General features: G+C 44.2%; 1 protein-coding gene across 2 annotated transcripts in view; it reads left to right on the top strand.

The window, feature by feature from the left end:
• The window catches only part of STAB1 (stabilin 1), a 299,279-nt gene that overhangs the window by 29,791 nt on the left and 254,463 nt on the right, over nucleotides 1-15,025 (top strand). For both annotated transcript variants that reach the window (XM_030205497.1, XM_030205496.1), the window contains exon 7: nucleotides 14,192-14,311. In XM_030205497.1, coding sequence (XP_030061357.1) covers nucleotides 14,192-14,311 — 120 coding nt within the window. The remainder of the gene's footprint in view (nucleotides 1-14,191; nucleotides 14,312-15,025) is intronic.

The following is a 15,025-nucleotide window of genomic DNA, read 5'->3' as shown; positions in this document are numbered from 1 at the left end:
AAAAGCAGGGGAACCATAAGGGAAAAGCAGGAAAGCTAAACACACAGTCACCAGTGCACACTGCACTAACACTAACCTGGTCCTTAGCAAAAGCAAGTAGGGAAACTAGACACAAAGTCAGAAGTGCACACTGCACCACCCTACCTAAAGCAAACACCACCGTTGCAAAGGCTCTGAAGGAAACAACACCACTTCCTTATCAAGGCCCTCCCTGATGATGTCACACTCCCTAGACCTAGGCAAAAGCGCACTGACCCATAGAGGCCCAACCCACACCAATGCAACACCTTGAAGCACTTGAAGCCAGTACACCCAAAGAGAGGTAGAGCTAACTCAGTCCACCCACACAGCTGTAGTAAAGTAAAACAATTAACCCCATGCTGCTGGAAGCTGCCAGCACAGAGAGACAGAGCCAGCTCAGAAAGGGCAGAGAAAAGAAACAGAATCCAGCTAAGAAGCTGACCCCCAGGAAAGAGGTAAGTTTGAGAGGGGTTCTGACCCCAATCATAACAACCTGATTCTCAAAGTGGACATATTCCAAACACTATAATGAAAATAAAATGATCTTTTCTACCTTTGTTGTCTGGTGACTGTTTTTCAGATCATGCTGGCCAAGTATCCGATTCTGCTGCTATCTGTCCTCTTAACTCCGTTTCCAGGGCTTCCTTTCCATTTATTTCTTTACTTTCCGCCTTTCTTCTTCATTTCTTGCCTTACATCCGTAAGTAAAAGCTGGGTCCTCTGCAGACTTGACTGTCCAGTGGATCCCGCTTCTGCCTATCTTCTCCATCGATGTGCAGGTTTTCTCCCTTTTCCCTCATCTTATCTCCTTCCTCTCTCTTTCCTCTCCTCCATCCATGTGCATCTCCTTCCTCTGTCTTCCCTCCTCTCCATGTATGTCCAGAATTTCTCCCCTTCATTCATGTGCATCTCCTTCCTGTCTTCCCTTCCCTCCATCCATGTCCAGCAACCCTCCTCTCTCCCCTGTCCTCCATCCATCCAAGTCCACCAACCCTCTTCACCCCTCTAGCCACCCATGTCCAGCAACCCTCCTCTCTTCCCTGCCCTCCCCTCCATCCATGTCCAGCAACCCTGTTCTCTCCCCTGCCCTCCCATCCACCCATGTCCAGCAACCCTGCTCTCCCCTCTAGCCACCCACCCATGTCCAGCAACCCTCCTCTCTCCCCTGCCATCCCCTCTATCCACCCACCCATGTCCAGCAACCCTGCTCTCCCCTCTAGCCACCCACCCATGTCCAGCAACCCTCCTCTCCCCTGCCATCCCCTCTATCCACCCACCCATTCCAGCAACCCTCCTCTCCCCTGCCCTCCATGCACATCCAGCAATTCCCTTCTGTCCCCTGCCCCCCTCCATCCATACCCAGCCCGATTCTCCTCTCCCCTGCCTCCATCCATCTGGGCCTGCGGCACCCTGGGTCTCCCCTTTCCCTCCCCTTACTTACTATCTGCCCCGTGCCATCTTTAATTTACCTCCGCTCCATCCCGAGCGTCGACTCGGCCGCATCATTTCAAAACCCGCCCTGCTGCCCGTCTCTATTCTCCCCTCGCTCCCTTCACGATGTGATTCGTGCCGCAGACAGAGTCCTGCCTTCTGACATCATTTCCCCGAGGGCGGGACTCTGCAGAACAAATCACGTTGTGAAGGGAGCGAGGGGAGAATAGAGACAGGCAGCAGGGCAGGCTTTGAAATGATGCGGCCAATGCTGGGGATGGAGCGGAGGTAAATTAAAGATGGCGCGGGGCAGATATAGTAATAAACGGAAAGGGAGGGAAGGGGACACTCACGGTGCCACTCGCCCGGCTGGGGAGGCTTAGCCTCCCTAAGCCTCTTATACCAGGCACCTATGGGGCTCAGCACCCAAGGGAAGGGAGCTATGCACCTGGGAGCAATTTTTGAAGTCCACTGCAGTGCCCCCTAGGGTGCCCGGTTGGTGTCCTGGCATTTCAGGGGGGCCAGTGCACTACAAATGCTGGCTCCTTCCATGACCAAAAGGCTTGCATTTCGCCGGGTTTGAGAAGGCCGGGCCTATCTTCCATTATGGCCAAAAACCGAACCCGGCGATCTCAACATTTGACCTAAATGTTGAGATGTAGCTGGCGCCAACCATATTATCGAAGGAAAAGATGGCCGGCCATCTATAATACGGTTGGCTCCGCCCCTTTACGGCGCCGGCCGCATAGATGGCCGGCTATGTAGATGGCCGGCACTGTTCCATTTTGCCCCTCCACGTATCAGCATTAGTAGATTTCCATAGAATCAGCAATTAGTAACTGGAACTTGCTTAATCTAACATTTTACAGTAATTTCACCTATCAACAGGTCATCAGGGTCATTCGCATTTGCAACATAATTGTCTCTAACCACAGGTTCCGTTTACTCCTTTACCACCTGTTAGACTACCTCAGAATTCCCCTAAATTTACAGGATCCATAAACCATTCTCTAATGAAATCATATTTCGATTCCTTAGCAAAACTACTAGCTATCAACATTCACTTCCTTGTTAGGCCATGTTGAAATGTTCTTAAGAGAACATCTGTCACATGAACATTTCCAGTAAATGTTCAATTGCAAGCATTTTGCTGTTTGTTCTTTTAACCTTTTGAGGCCCAGCTCAGCACACAATCAGGCAGGCTATTGTTCAGCCTATGCTATGGTCCTATGGTCTTGTCCAGCATATCCCATATGTCCATATTAACAGTAAGCTGCAAGGTCTCCTGTAAAGATGTAGACTAATTTGCCAGGAACTAAATGTCTATTTGTGCATCTTGTGTGTTTCTGAATTTTGGTTTTATATCAGTCCATATTTAAACTCCGTAGCTGGCATTTCTTTTACATGCCAGCCACAGCACTTTAAACATATACTCTGATCTGTCCAGACACAGGACCTGAATATCTGGTTATATACTGGCTATTTGTGATGCCAGTATTTATTTATTAGGATTTATTTACCACTTTTTTGAAGGAATTCACTCAGGGCGGTGTATTTGATAATAAAGGCGGGTTCAACCCTGGGTACCTTATTAGGCAGACTCGATGGACCGTGCAGGTCTTTATCTGCTGTCATTTACTATGTTACTATGTTATAGTCGACTGACTGCCGCTGTTACATAGTAACAGTGGTATCCAGCACTAGTATCCAGATAACGTTTATACCGACAAAAAGAAGGTAGCTGACTCAAAACACCAATACTATAGCAGCCTAATAGGTCAAGATGATCTTGACAACAAAAAACTTTTCTCCTTAGTTAAAACACTAGCTTCCACTAATAAGGATGAACATTCACAGAAAACATGTCCCACTGCCCAAGACATCGCTGATCATTTCTCCAATAAGATCCTCCAAATTAGATCTGAACTATCTAAGGCTACTCCAACAGAGGAAAATAGCCCGACCTGTAGTTCAGCCTTAATCGCTGGAGATCCTACAACCTAAGGACTCAAAACTGACAAAACTGGGAATCTTTTCAACCACTAACAGCTGAGGATGTAAGATCAATACTGTTGAAATGCTTCTGAGCCAACTGATCCCTGGATCAATGCCCAAAACACCTACTCAAAACCATCCCTATCGAAGCAGTAAACTGGTTACTCAATGATCTCAATGAGCTGTTAAAAACTGTCCCTCTTCCTCCTGATATGGGCAAAACTGTCTCACTCTACTACTGAAGGGATCTGGGCTAGACGTAACATCACCTGCAAACTACCGTCCAGTGGCAAGCATACCCTTTTTACTAAAGTATTAGAAGCCTACATTAGTAAACAACTCTCTTTTTCTCTAGAAAAAATGTTCTATTTTATACTGGTCACAATTTGGCTTCAGATCGTCACATAGTACGGAAACATTACTGCTAGTTCAGAATACATATATCAAACAACACTTATGCAAAGGCGATCAAGTAATTCTTCTCCAATTCGATATATCGGTGGCATTTGATGAGGTTGACCACACATTGTTACTCGAATGCCTGGATCAGATAGGAATAACAGGGACTGTGCTCAAATGGTTCAATGAATTCCTTTCAAATCAAAGCTATTCTGTCAAGCAAAACAACCAACTTTCCAACTACTGGTCTACTAACTGCGGGGTCCTGCAGGAATCTCCTCTCTCACCAATCTTGTTCAACCTCTTTCTGTCATCCCTTGCCTTAATACACCTGGGACTTAATGTACTACTATTGTCCTACGCAGATAACATCCTGCTTCTCTTACCAGTAACAGTATCAAACAAAGATCCAACTCAGTCTGTAGCGAATGGTATGACTGCTGTTAGCACCTGGATCTTGTCCAATAAATTAAACCTGAATACGCAAAAAAACAAGGTCATTTCGGAGGTGGCAGTAAGGGCTCCCATGCTAACCCGGTGGTAACCGATTACTGCCAGGAAACACACTGACACTACAAGCATAAAAATATTTTTGTACCGCTGGAAGTGGTGTGCACTTGGGGTGGGAACTACCGCCAGGTTGCTGTGGTAGCCCGGCAGTAGTTCCAGATTAGGGAGCGGTAAGCCCGCATTGGGCTAACTGCTGCTTCGTAGAAGACCCCCCTCAGTTCTTACAGCTTTACTACTTGGATTAATTGGTCTCTGTCTTCAGATAAACTCAAAAAAAGGGGGGGGGCCACACAGGGTGTGGAGGTGCACTTAATCCCCACGAAACAAACATAGTGTAAAAAGAGCAGAAGACTGGGGGAAGATAGGCTCTTTCCAATCAATGGGAGAGACATACAATATAACGTAATGTTTATTATAACAAGTTGACTCAACACATTCGGTGCCGTAGCACCTTCTTCAGGAGTCTACAAAAACAAATATAAAACATGGATAAATATAGCTATAAACTATAAGCAACAATAATCGTAAAAGAATATAATAAATGTATTAACATAAAAACATCTGTAAAACCATAAATCATAATTGAGAGTAAACATCAATAAAGTTATGAATACCAACATACTTAAAATGTTTTCACAAAAGCATTATAAAAAACAAAAACAAGAAACATGGGTAAACCCCAAAAAATACTGTATGGTGTTGCAAATAGAGACTTAAACCCCTAGAAGTCACAGAAATGGGAAGAGATAACAAATTGGTATATTGCATAGATTAATAAACTTTCAGATAAACTCATGCACATACTGCTACATGTATAAGGGGAAATTCTTTATATGGCACCTTAAAAATCAGTGCCATAAAACCACTCAGTTAGCATGATTCTATAAACTACGCCTAAAGTTAGGTGTAGTTTGTAGAATACACTCACACACCGTTCTTGTGACTAAACTTTAGGTACACCTATTTAGGCCACCTGAAACCAGGCCTAAATACCTGCGCCTAAGTTAGATGCACGTCAGGTGTGTTCTATAATAGTGCACAGAGAGGGGCATAATTGAACGCAAACGCCTATCTCCATGGGCGTTTATCTCCGAAAATGGGTCCGTGAAGGGGCGGGCCGAACCGTATTTTCGAAAAAATGGACATTTTTGAGCTGGGCATTTGTTTTTTTTTAGCGATAATGGAAACTAAAAACACCCAGCTCAAAAACGTCCTAATCCGAGCCATTTGGTCATGGGAGGGGCCAGGATTGGTAGTACACTGGCCCCCCTGATATGCCAGGACACCAACTGGGCACCCTAGGTCATTGCGGTGGACTTCAGAAAAAGCTCCCACATGCATAGCTCCCTTACCACGGGTGCTGAGCTCCCAACCCCCCTCCCCCAAAACCTACTACCCACAGATGTACAACACTACCATAGCTCTTAGGGGTGAAGGGGGCACCTACATGTGGGTACAGTAGGTTTTGGAGGCCTCCCATTTACCAGCACAATTGTTACAGGTAGGGGGGGATGGACCTGGGTCCACCTGGCTGAAGTGCACTGCGGTACACACTAAAAGTGCTCCAGGGACCTGCATACACGCAGACTTCTAGGACTTGTTGCTGCTGTATAACATTGGCACACCAGTTGACACCTGAAGACTAATCTCTCCGAAAACGTCCTTTATTGGAATAAGCACGTTTATTCACAGTTAACTGCAGAGGTTGTGCCCCACTGGCAACGAGTCTCCCTGGTACTGAGATTAGCAGTAGGTCAGAGCTGGCAGAATGCTGTACAATGCCCTCTTTCAGCCACATTCAAGGTAAGAACTAAGTTGTCTAACGTGGCTAACACAGGAAAGGGAGCTAAAACTGGCTTACAAAAATGGCCACTACCTCATGGACTACCAGAAACAAAACAGGGCACACTCTGACCCAGTAGGCAGGGGGAAAAGCACCATGGGAGTAGACCCTACCAACTACCAACATCGTGAGCATTGAACACAAGCTAGTGGAATCACGGAGCCCAATACCCTACACCCACCACAATGCATTGCTGATGTGACTCTGCAGTACGCATAACAGAAAAGGTGTCACACTCACCCGAGAGCCACATCAGAACCAGGGAAAGGCTATCACAGGATAGAACACATTCTGCTGTCATGGAGGTGGGTACGGCATTTGAGGCTGGCATAGAGGCTGGAAAAAAAGTTTTTAAAGTGTTTTTTATTTTTGGTGGGAGGGGGTTAGTGACCACTAGGGGAGTCCGGGGAGGTCATCCCCGATTCCCTCCAGTGGTCATCTGGGCAGTTGGGGCACTTTTTTGGGACTTGTTCGTGAAAAAAAAGGGTCCAAAAAAAGTGACCCAAAATCGCGGTAAAAACGCCTTTTTTTTTTATTATCAGCTACAGACGCCCATCTCTCCTCGGCTGATAATCACGCCCCGGTCCCACCTCCGACATGCCTCCGACATGCCCCCGTCAACTTTATTCGTTTCCGCGACGGAGTGCAGTTGGAAACGCCCAAAATCAGCTTTCGATTATACCGATTTGGGCGCCTTTGCGAGAAAAATGCCCATCTCCCGATTTGGGTCAAAATATAGGCGTTTTTCTCTTTCAAAAATAAGCTGGATAGTTTTTTGAAAGGCTCAAAACCCACCCATTCCACCCCCATGGCCATGCCCCCTTTTTCGACTGTGCGCTTTAGAATTTACATGCACAGTGTTCTAGAATATGCCTAGAATGTTGTGTGTTTAAATTCTAATTAAAGCCAATTTATTTATTTATTACATTTTGTACCCCACATTTTCCCACCTATTTGCAGGCTCAATGTGGCTTGCATAGTACCGTAAAGACATTCACCATTCGGTTGATAACAAATACAAGGTTATATTGTGGTCGAATGAGATCGGTGTGTATCAGGCACCATGATGGTCGGAGGGAATGAAGATTGTATATTATTCAGTACGATCATTGGTTATGTGGTGTTGCTGGGTGTGGGGAATTACGGTGGGCCAGTGGGGTAAGCCTTTTTGAAGAGGTTGGTTTTTAGTGATTTCCTGAAGTTGGTGCCACTAATTGGTTAAGTACTAATCGGCGCTGATTGGCTTGTTAATCAGTTAAGTTGTGTGTGCAGTTTGGCCATGTAGCCAAATTAGTGCATACAGCTTAAGGTGCCATATATAGAATTTGGGGGAAATAGTATTTCTCTTTTTTCTGCAAAAAAATGTTATTTAAAATTAACTTCTAAGAAGGCAATTCCATAAAAGGGCACCCATATTTAGAGCCTATTCTATAATGAAAGTAGGTGCTGGGTATATATGTGTTTAGGGATTTACGAAAGATCACATGAAACTCAACGGCTGCAGCAGGAGTTTGCAGCCTGTGTAGATTTATTTATTTTATGTATTTATATACAGGGCTTGATGTACTGCCTAAGCCAGAACTGGTGCCAAGACGGTTTACAATAAAATAAAGAAACTCCGATGATGTAATTTTAAGGAAGGAGCAGACAGGAGTCATAGAAAGAGCAATTCAAAGGGGAAGGGAGGGAGGAATAGCAAGCCAATCACAAATAAAAGCTGTAATAGACAAGTCTGAAAACTAGTGACCTTGCTTTGCCAGAAGGCTGCCAGATTTGAGAGGAGGGGGCAGAAAGTTCACGTATGATTCTGAATAATACATAGACAATTGAAGAGCCGAGCGATAATGTCTATGATGAGTCTTAAATAATGAAAGTGCAGAGGGTGAGCACTTCTTCCGCCAAGCACATTGAAAGTTACGTAGTTGGCTCCAAAGAAGGCACATTTCAGAGGAAAACCAGGGAATGGAGACACAACAGTGGTGCGGAGCCTTACAAAGAGGGTGGCATAGTCTAAAAGTACATAAGTATTGCCATACTGGGAAAGACCAAAGGTCCATCGAGCCCAGCATCCTGTTTCCAACAGTGGCCAATCCAGGTCACAAATACCTGGCAATATCCCCAAAAAGTACAAAACATTTTATACTGCTTAGCCCAGAAATAGTGGATTTTCCCCAAGTCTATTTAATAACGGTCTATGGACTCTTCCTTTAGGAAGCCATCCAAACCTTTTTTAAAACTCCGCTAAGCTAACCACCTTTACCACATTCTCTGGCAACGAATTCGAGAGTTTAATTACATGTTGAGTGAAGAAATATTTTCTCCGATTCGTTTTAAATTTACTACATTGTAGCTTCATCACATGCCCCCTAGTCCTAGTATTTTTGGAAAGCATGAACCGACGCTTCACATCTACCCATTCAACTCCTCTCATTATTTTATAGACCTCTATCATATCTCCCCTCAGCCGCTTTTTCTCCAAGCTGAGGAGCCCTAGCCGCTTTAGCCTTTCCTCATAGGGAAGTCGTCCCATCCCCTTTATCATTTTTGTTGCCCTTCTCTGTACCTTTTCTAATTCCACTATATCTTTTTTGAGATGCAGCGACCAGAATTGAACACAATATTTGAGGTGTGGTCACACCATGGACCGATACAAAGGCATTATAACATCCTCACTTTTGTTTTCCATTCCTTTCCTAATAACACCTAACATTCTATTTGCTTTCTTAGCCGCAGCAGCACACTGAGCAGAGCATTTTAACGTATCATCAACGACACCGAGATCCCTTTCTTGGTCGGTGACTCCTAATGTGGAACCTTGCATTACATAGCTCTAGTTCGGGTTCTTCTTTCCCACATGCATCACTTTGCACTTGCTCACATTAAACGTCATCTGCCATTTAGACGCCCAGTCTCCCAGTCTCGTAAGGTCCTCTTGTAATTTTTCACAATCTTCCCGCTATTTAATGACTTTGAATAACTGTGTCATCAGCAGATTTAATTACCTCACTAGTTACTCCCATCTCTAGGTCATTTATAAATATGTTAAAAAGCAGCGGTCCCAGCACAGAGCCCTGGGGAACGCCACTAACTACCCTTCTCCATTGAGAATACTGTCCATTTAACCCTACTCTCTGTTTTCTTTTAACCAGTTTTTAATCCACAATAGAACACTACCTCCTATCCCATGACTCTCCAATTTCCTCTGGAGTCTTTCATGGGGTACTTTGTCAAACGCCTTTGAAAATCCAGATACACAATATCAACCGGCTCCCCTTTATCCACATGTTTGTTCACCCCTTCAAAGAAGGGCAGAGTTGAGATTATCTAGATGTGGGGGAGGGGAAGATAGGTTGGTAGAACCAACAGCAAAGCTGAAATGTTATCATATGATAAGGAACGAATGGGGGGAGGGAACACAAGCCAAGCCACCACAGGTGTTTCTAGTGGGAGTTGAAAGTCAAGAAGTGAAAGATTGGTCCATGGTACCCAATGAGAAGTGATGGGAGCAGGCTGAAGGCTGGATGAGGAGCGGGAGAACACAATATCAAGAGTGTTGCCACTGACTTGAGTGGGTCCAGTGACACGTTGGATTAACCCAATTTGTGAGGCCAGGGAGAGGAATGGTGCTGTAGAATCAGTGACCGGTAGATTAAAATCACCTAGGATAAAGAGTAGAGAAGAAAGGACAGCGTCCCTAGTGAGGAAAGCTGAGAGTTTGTCTAAAGAAGTAGTAGAGGGAGGAGGTGGGTGATAGAAAGAAGCCAAATGACATGAACAGGAGGGAGTCGTAAAGCAATGGATGCCTATCTCAGAAAGAGAGGGAAGTGAATGTGCAAGTTGAGACATGTAGTGACTTAGAGTAGATGAAGGCAATGCCTCCTCTCCGGCATGCGGGAAGCGGAAACTGAGTGAAGCTGAAATTAGCAGGAGCTGCCTCAGTGAGAGCAACAGTGTCACCCAGTATGAACCAAGTTTCAGTCAGAAATAAAAGGCCCTTTATGACAAAGAGATCAAGTGTTGAGTAGAACTATTTTGAGTAAGAGGCCACTGTTTCTATAGGCTGGAGGCTCAGAGGGGAGTGATAGAGGAATAGTTCTTAGACAGCATTCTCCACAGGGTTGAAATGGTAGGAGTGAGGAACTGTGACCAATTATAACAGGAATATGAGACGTTGTGAAAAAAAGGTAAGGGGTGCCGGAGTGAGTCAGTCATGAGAAGGAGCAGTAAGCAGAGGGCCCAAGAATGGCTCCAAGTGCAGTGCAGTGGTTTGGGGCCAAACTGCTGGAGATGCTTCTTCGACATGCGCCTGAGCCACAAGCACCTTGAAGGTAGCTGGGTTATGAGCAGTAGGGGAAATAAGGAGCGGGAGGTATGTAACAGCTGAGAGCAGGTTTAAAGCACCTGAAAGAGATAAAAGCAGAGAGCACAGCAAAACAAAAATGACAATAACATCAGGAGTTAAAAAACAAGCTCAAGCAATGTTCTGATACAGAAATACAGCACTCCAGCCCTCAAGATCCACAAACATGAGCACTTCTAGCCAATAGAGTGGATACCCTGGAGGGAGTAGAAACGATGAGAAGGGATCTCCGAAAGTTAGAAGAATGGTTGAGGGTCTGGCAGTTAAAATTTAATGTACTACTCAAAAATCTGGGTGACCTATAAAAATCGGTTTCTTTTGTCAAAATTGAAAAACTAGTACAGAAACCACACTTACATTAAGAAAGATTGTGCATATTTGTGAAAACAAAAAATATAAAAGCTTTTATATAAAATATTTGATTGGGCTCAGTTTTTTTTTTTGGTGTATAACAGTGAACTGACAGTTCAAATCATGTATAAACACCACATGTACATCATTGCACATCCCCCATCCTAACCATAGTACAAAGTAGATGAGTAGTATGCAAACATCTAATACTTTATCTATGAGAATTATTTTATAACAACCACTTAGCTTTGGTCAGGTTTGTGCATGTCCAAAGAAATCTTCTTTCAGCAGATTCCTAATCACTGCTATACTTTTAAATATCAGTCTGTATGAATGTTCAATAGAACATTTTCAAGATTCCTGGTTCCCTACATGGACCATGTTTCGCCAAAGTAACGGCGTCTTCAGGGGAACTAATCTGTAGAAATAAAATGTACATCGTATAGACGCTAGCACTGCACAGCATGTAAAAAGTAAAGCAAAAGTATAGGGTTTCAAAGCTTAGCAATATTCTCAAATTAGATACATTAGATAGATGTATCTAATGGTTCCAAGTGCTGAAAGAAGATTTCAGTTAAAATGTAATGCCAAGGAGTGCAGAGTGATGCATTTGGGGTGTAGAAACCGAAAAGAGAGATACCGAATAGGAGGGGAGAGATTAGCAAGCTCGACTCAGGAGAGAGACTTGGGGTGCTGGTGTCGGATGATATGAAGGTGAAGAAACAATGTAACAAGGCGACGGCCGTGGCTAGAAGGATGCTAGGCTGCATAGAGAGGGGTATAGCTAGCAGAAGAAAGGAGGTGTTGATGCCCCTCTACAAGTCATTGGTAAGGCCCCACTTGGAGTATTATGTTCAGTTTTGGAGGCCGTATCTGGCTAAAGATGTAAAAAGACTGGAAACAGTGCAAATAAAAACTACAATAATGGTATGGGATTTGCGTTGCAAACCGTATGAGGAGAGACTTGCTGACCTGAACATGTATACCTTGGAGGAAAGGACAAACAGGGGTGACATGATGCAGACGTTCAAATATTTGAAAGGTATTAATCCGCATGCGAACCTTTTCCGGAGATGGGAAAGTGGTAGAACTAGAGGACTTGAATTGAGGTTGCAGGGGGGCAGACTCAGGAATAATGTCAGGAAGTATATGGATCTATGGAATCTTAGTGGACATTGGGTGGCAACAACGGTATTTGGAGAATAAAACCAGTGCAGGGCGGCCTTCTACGGTCTGTGCCCTGAGAAAGGCAGGGACAAATCAAACTTGGATACACATATAAAGTATTGCATACCATGTAAAATGAGTTTATCTTGTTGGGCAGACTGGATGAACCGTTCAGGTCTTTATCTGCCGTCATTTACTATGTTACTATAGTATGTCCCAGAACATAGTAACAAAGATTAGATATAGTTGCATACATTCAGCCTTGGAACCCAATTAACTTATGATTTGTGTTCACCTAGATAGCAGACCTGTCTGTGATGCATAAAGACTGCAGTTGCCCCAATCTGTAGTATTCTTGTCTTTGTAGGCAATTGTACCAGTGAATATAAGAGTGTGTGTGTGTGTGTGTGTGTGTGTTGGGGTGGGGGGGGGGGGGGGTGGGAGGTTCTATAGCACATCACTACTGCTTTTATTTTTGAATATTTGTAGTATAAATGTGTTGCATTGTACAATCATCATCAAAGACATTGTCTGCTTTGTGGCGTATACAGTCTAGTCAAGACAAACAAGACATGAGAATCTGTGGTAAATCAACGAAGAGATTTAAATCTCAAAGGCTAGTTAATAAGTAATGCTTGATTAAAGTCAGAGGCCAATTAATCTGAGGAGTCAATATTGAGCCCATGGCAGTAAGCAGCTGGTAAGCTATTCCCATCCAGAGGCTGAACTAACCCCAGATATTCAATGCCAGGGCATATATGGCTCCTGGAATGTAATATCTAGGTATGAACACTGACCCGGAAATTAACTGGTTTGAGCTGGTCACCCTTCCAGGACCGACCCTGCTTAGCTTCCTTCACACACAGTCACTGCTGGGCTCTACACTTCTCGGTAATTCACCAGGACTCTGCCTCAAACACAGGGAAGTTCTCTGCCTCCTCTTCTCCTTTCACAAATGTTCACCAAAACCAGACTTCTTTTAACCAAAAGGTTTTATTAGTTGTCATTTAGCATAATCTTCATGACTTATTTCTTCTTTAACTCAAACATTTCTTCTTCAACTCAAACATAACAAAAAGGCATTTACTCAGAGTCTTCTAATTAAACCCTTTTCAGACTTAAAGCAGTTCCTCAGACCTTCACAGTTCAAACAGCCAAACAGAAGCATTTACTTTTCCTTCTCAGAGGGTAGTGTAGCTGTCACCTTTTCAGCAGAGAGCTTCCCCAGCGCTTCCATCTCCACCTTCCAGCTTTCCACCATTGTCTTAATAAAGTTGCCTGAAAACCTCTCACACCTGGTTCAATTTCCCAATCAAGTCCTGGCTTCTCACTCTCCTGCCTAGAGTCCTTCCCCTGACTCTGATTCCCTTCCTGCTGCAGTGCATTCTGGACCTTGTAGTTTCCTGCCTCCTCACACTGGACACCGGCTGATGGACAGACTGGTGCCTGGTTAACTAGGTGCATAAAATTACAACAAGTGTTTTGCTATCCTAACTTTATGCAATTACTTAGCCAGTTAGCAGACTGAAAATTGTCGCTAACTGGCTAAATTTCCTCTCTGCCCTAACTACACCCCCGACCGCTCACAAACTAGTTGGTTTCAGCATAGGTGGTTAGAAGGAATATTCAGCAGCACTAGCTGGTTAAGCGCTGCTGAATATCCTACCCTGACGGGGGCAGGGAGAAGGAAATCTCTCAAGCTCTAGCACATGATTCTCCTAGTTTCTTGACTAGTCTCAGCCTTAGGAGCAAGAAGGGAGGCTGGAATCTCTCATGATGCCATAAGGAGGCAGGAGAGAGAGAAGCATTACTCCTTCGCCCCCTTCTGTTGAACTCCCAAAACATGGAACATAAAGGAGTTTCTCCAGCAGTATCATAGGAGCTTAAAGGCATACAATGGTATTACCAAAATAGGGCCACCAAACTTAGTGGAGCACCTGGCTATCCTGAAGCTACATAAGGATATCTGATTTGCAGGATGTGATGATTTGTAAACACCCTGTTCTCAGTGAGGGTTAGCTAACCAGTTCTTATCTAACATGAAATTACCTTTTTCTACTCTTGTGTGTTGATTCTAACTTAACAGCATGTTGTCCCTTTTCTTCATATTTCAGAACTGCCCTCTTGTCGGGCCTTAAACTGTGGGGATAACGCTCGTTGCATTGAAAGGGAAGATGGCAGCGCTACATGTGAATGCATGCCAGGTTACAGCCACCGTGGTGCTACATGCCAACGTAAGCTGATGTCACATTTATAGCAACCGTAGACATGGGGCTCAAATTAGGATTTGGTGGACTAGTTCAAAGGTGTTTATCTGTTCCACCTTGTAGGAGACAGACTGTTCTTCCAAACCTGCTAAAACTCAGCTGATACTAAAATCAATATTTTTGTCAATACAATCAGGTTCAGATTATTCAGATGTTCCTTCCTACAGCTGTGGAAGGACAGGAATGAGCTGAATGCAACTCACTTGACTTCTGAAGAATTCCATTTTTTTCACAGGCAGCAATGTAGATAAAGGAGTCAAACTGAGATTATCACATTGGCAGCCCTAAGTCTAACCACTGCTGGCCCATTTGGTCTCTAGTAAAATATAGGATTGGTATTCCTCTGATGACAAGTAGGTGGAACAGAGATACACAGTTTCCTACTGAAGACTGCCTTCAGATATATAACGAGAGATGAATCTGGAATAACTTGAAACAGGCAAAAAATAGGAAACCCAATTTTCTGAAGGTCTCCTTTTTCTCTTTCTTCATTAGAAACATAGAAGCATGACAGCAGATAAGAGCCAAATGGCCCATCCAGTCTACCCATCTATAGCAACCACTATCTCCTCCTTTCCCTAAGAGATCCCACATGTCTGTCCTATGCTCTCTTGCATTAAGACACAGTCCTCATCTCTACCACCTCCACTGAGAGGTGATTCCATGCATCTACCACCCTAT

The sequence above is a fragment of the Microcaecilia unicolor genome, chromosome 6, assembly GCF_901765095.1.
Source record: "Microcaecilia unicolor chromosome 6, aMicUni1.1, whole genome shotgun sequence".
Classification (NCBI taxonomy): Eukaryota; Metazoa; Chordata; class Amphibia; order Gymnophiona; family Siphonopidae; genus Microcaecilia; species Microcaecilia unicolor.
The sequence above is the reverse complement of the archived record's forward strand: the minus strand, read 5'-3'. Positions and strand labels throughout refer to the sequence as shown.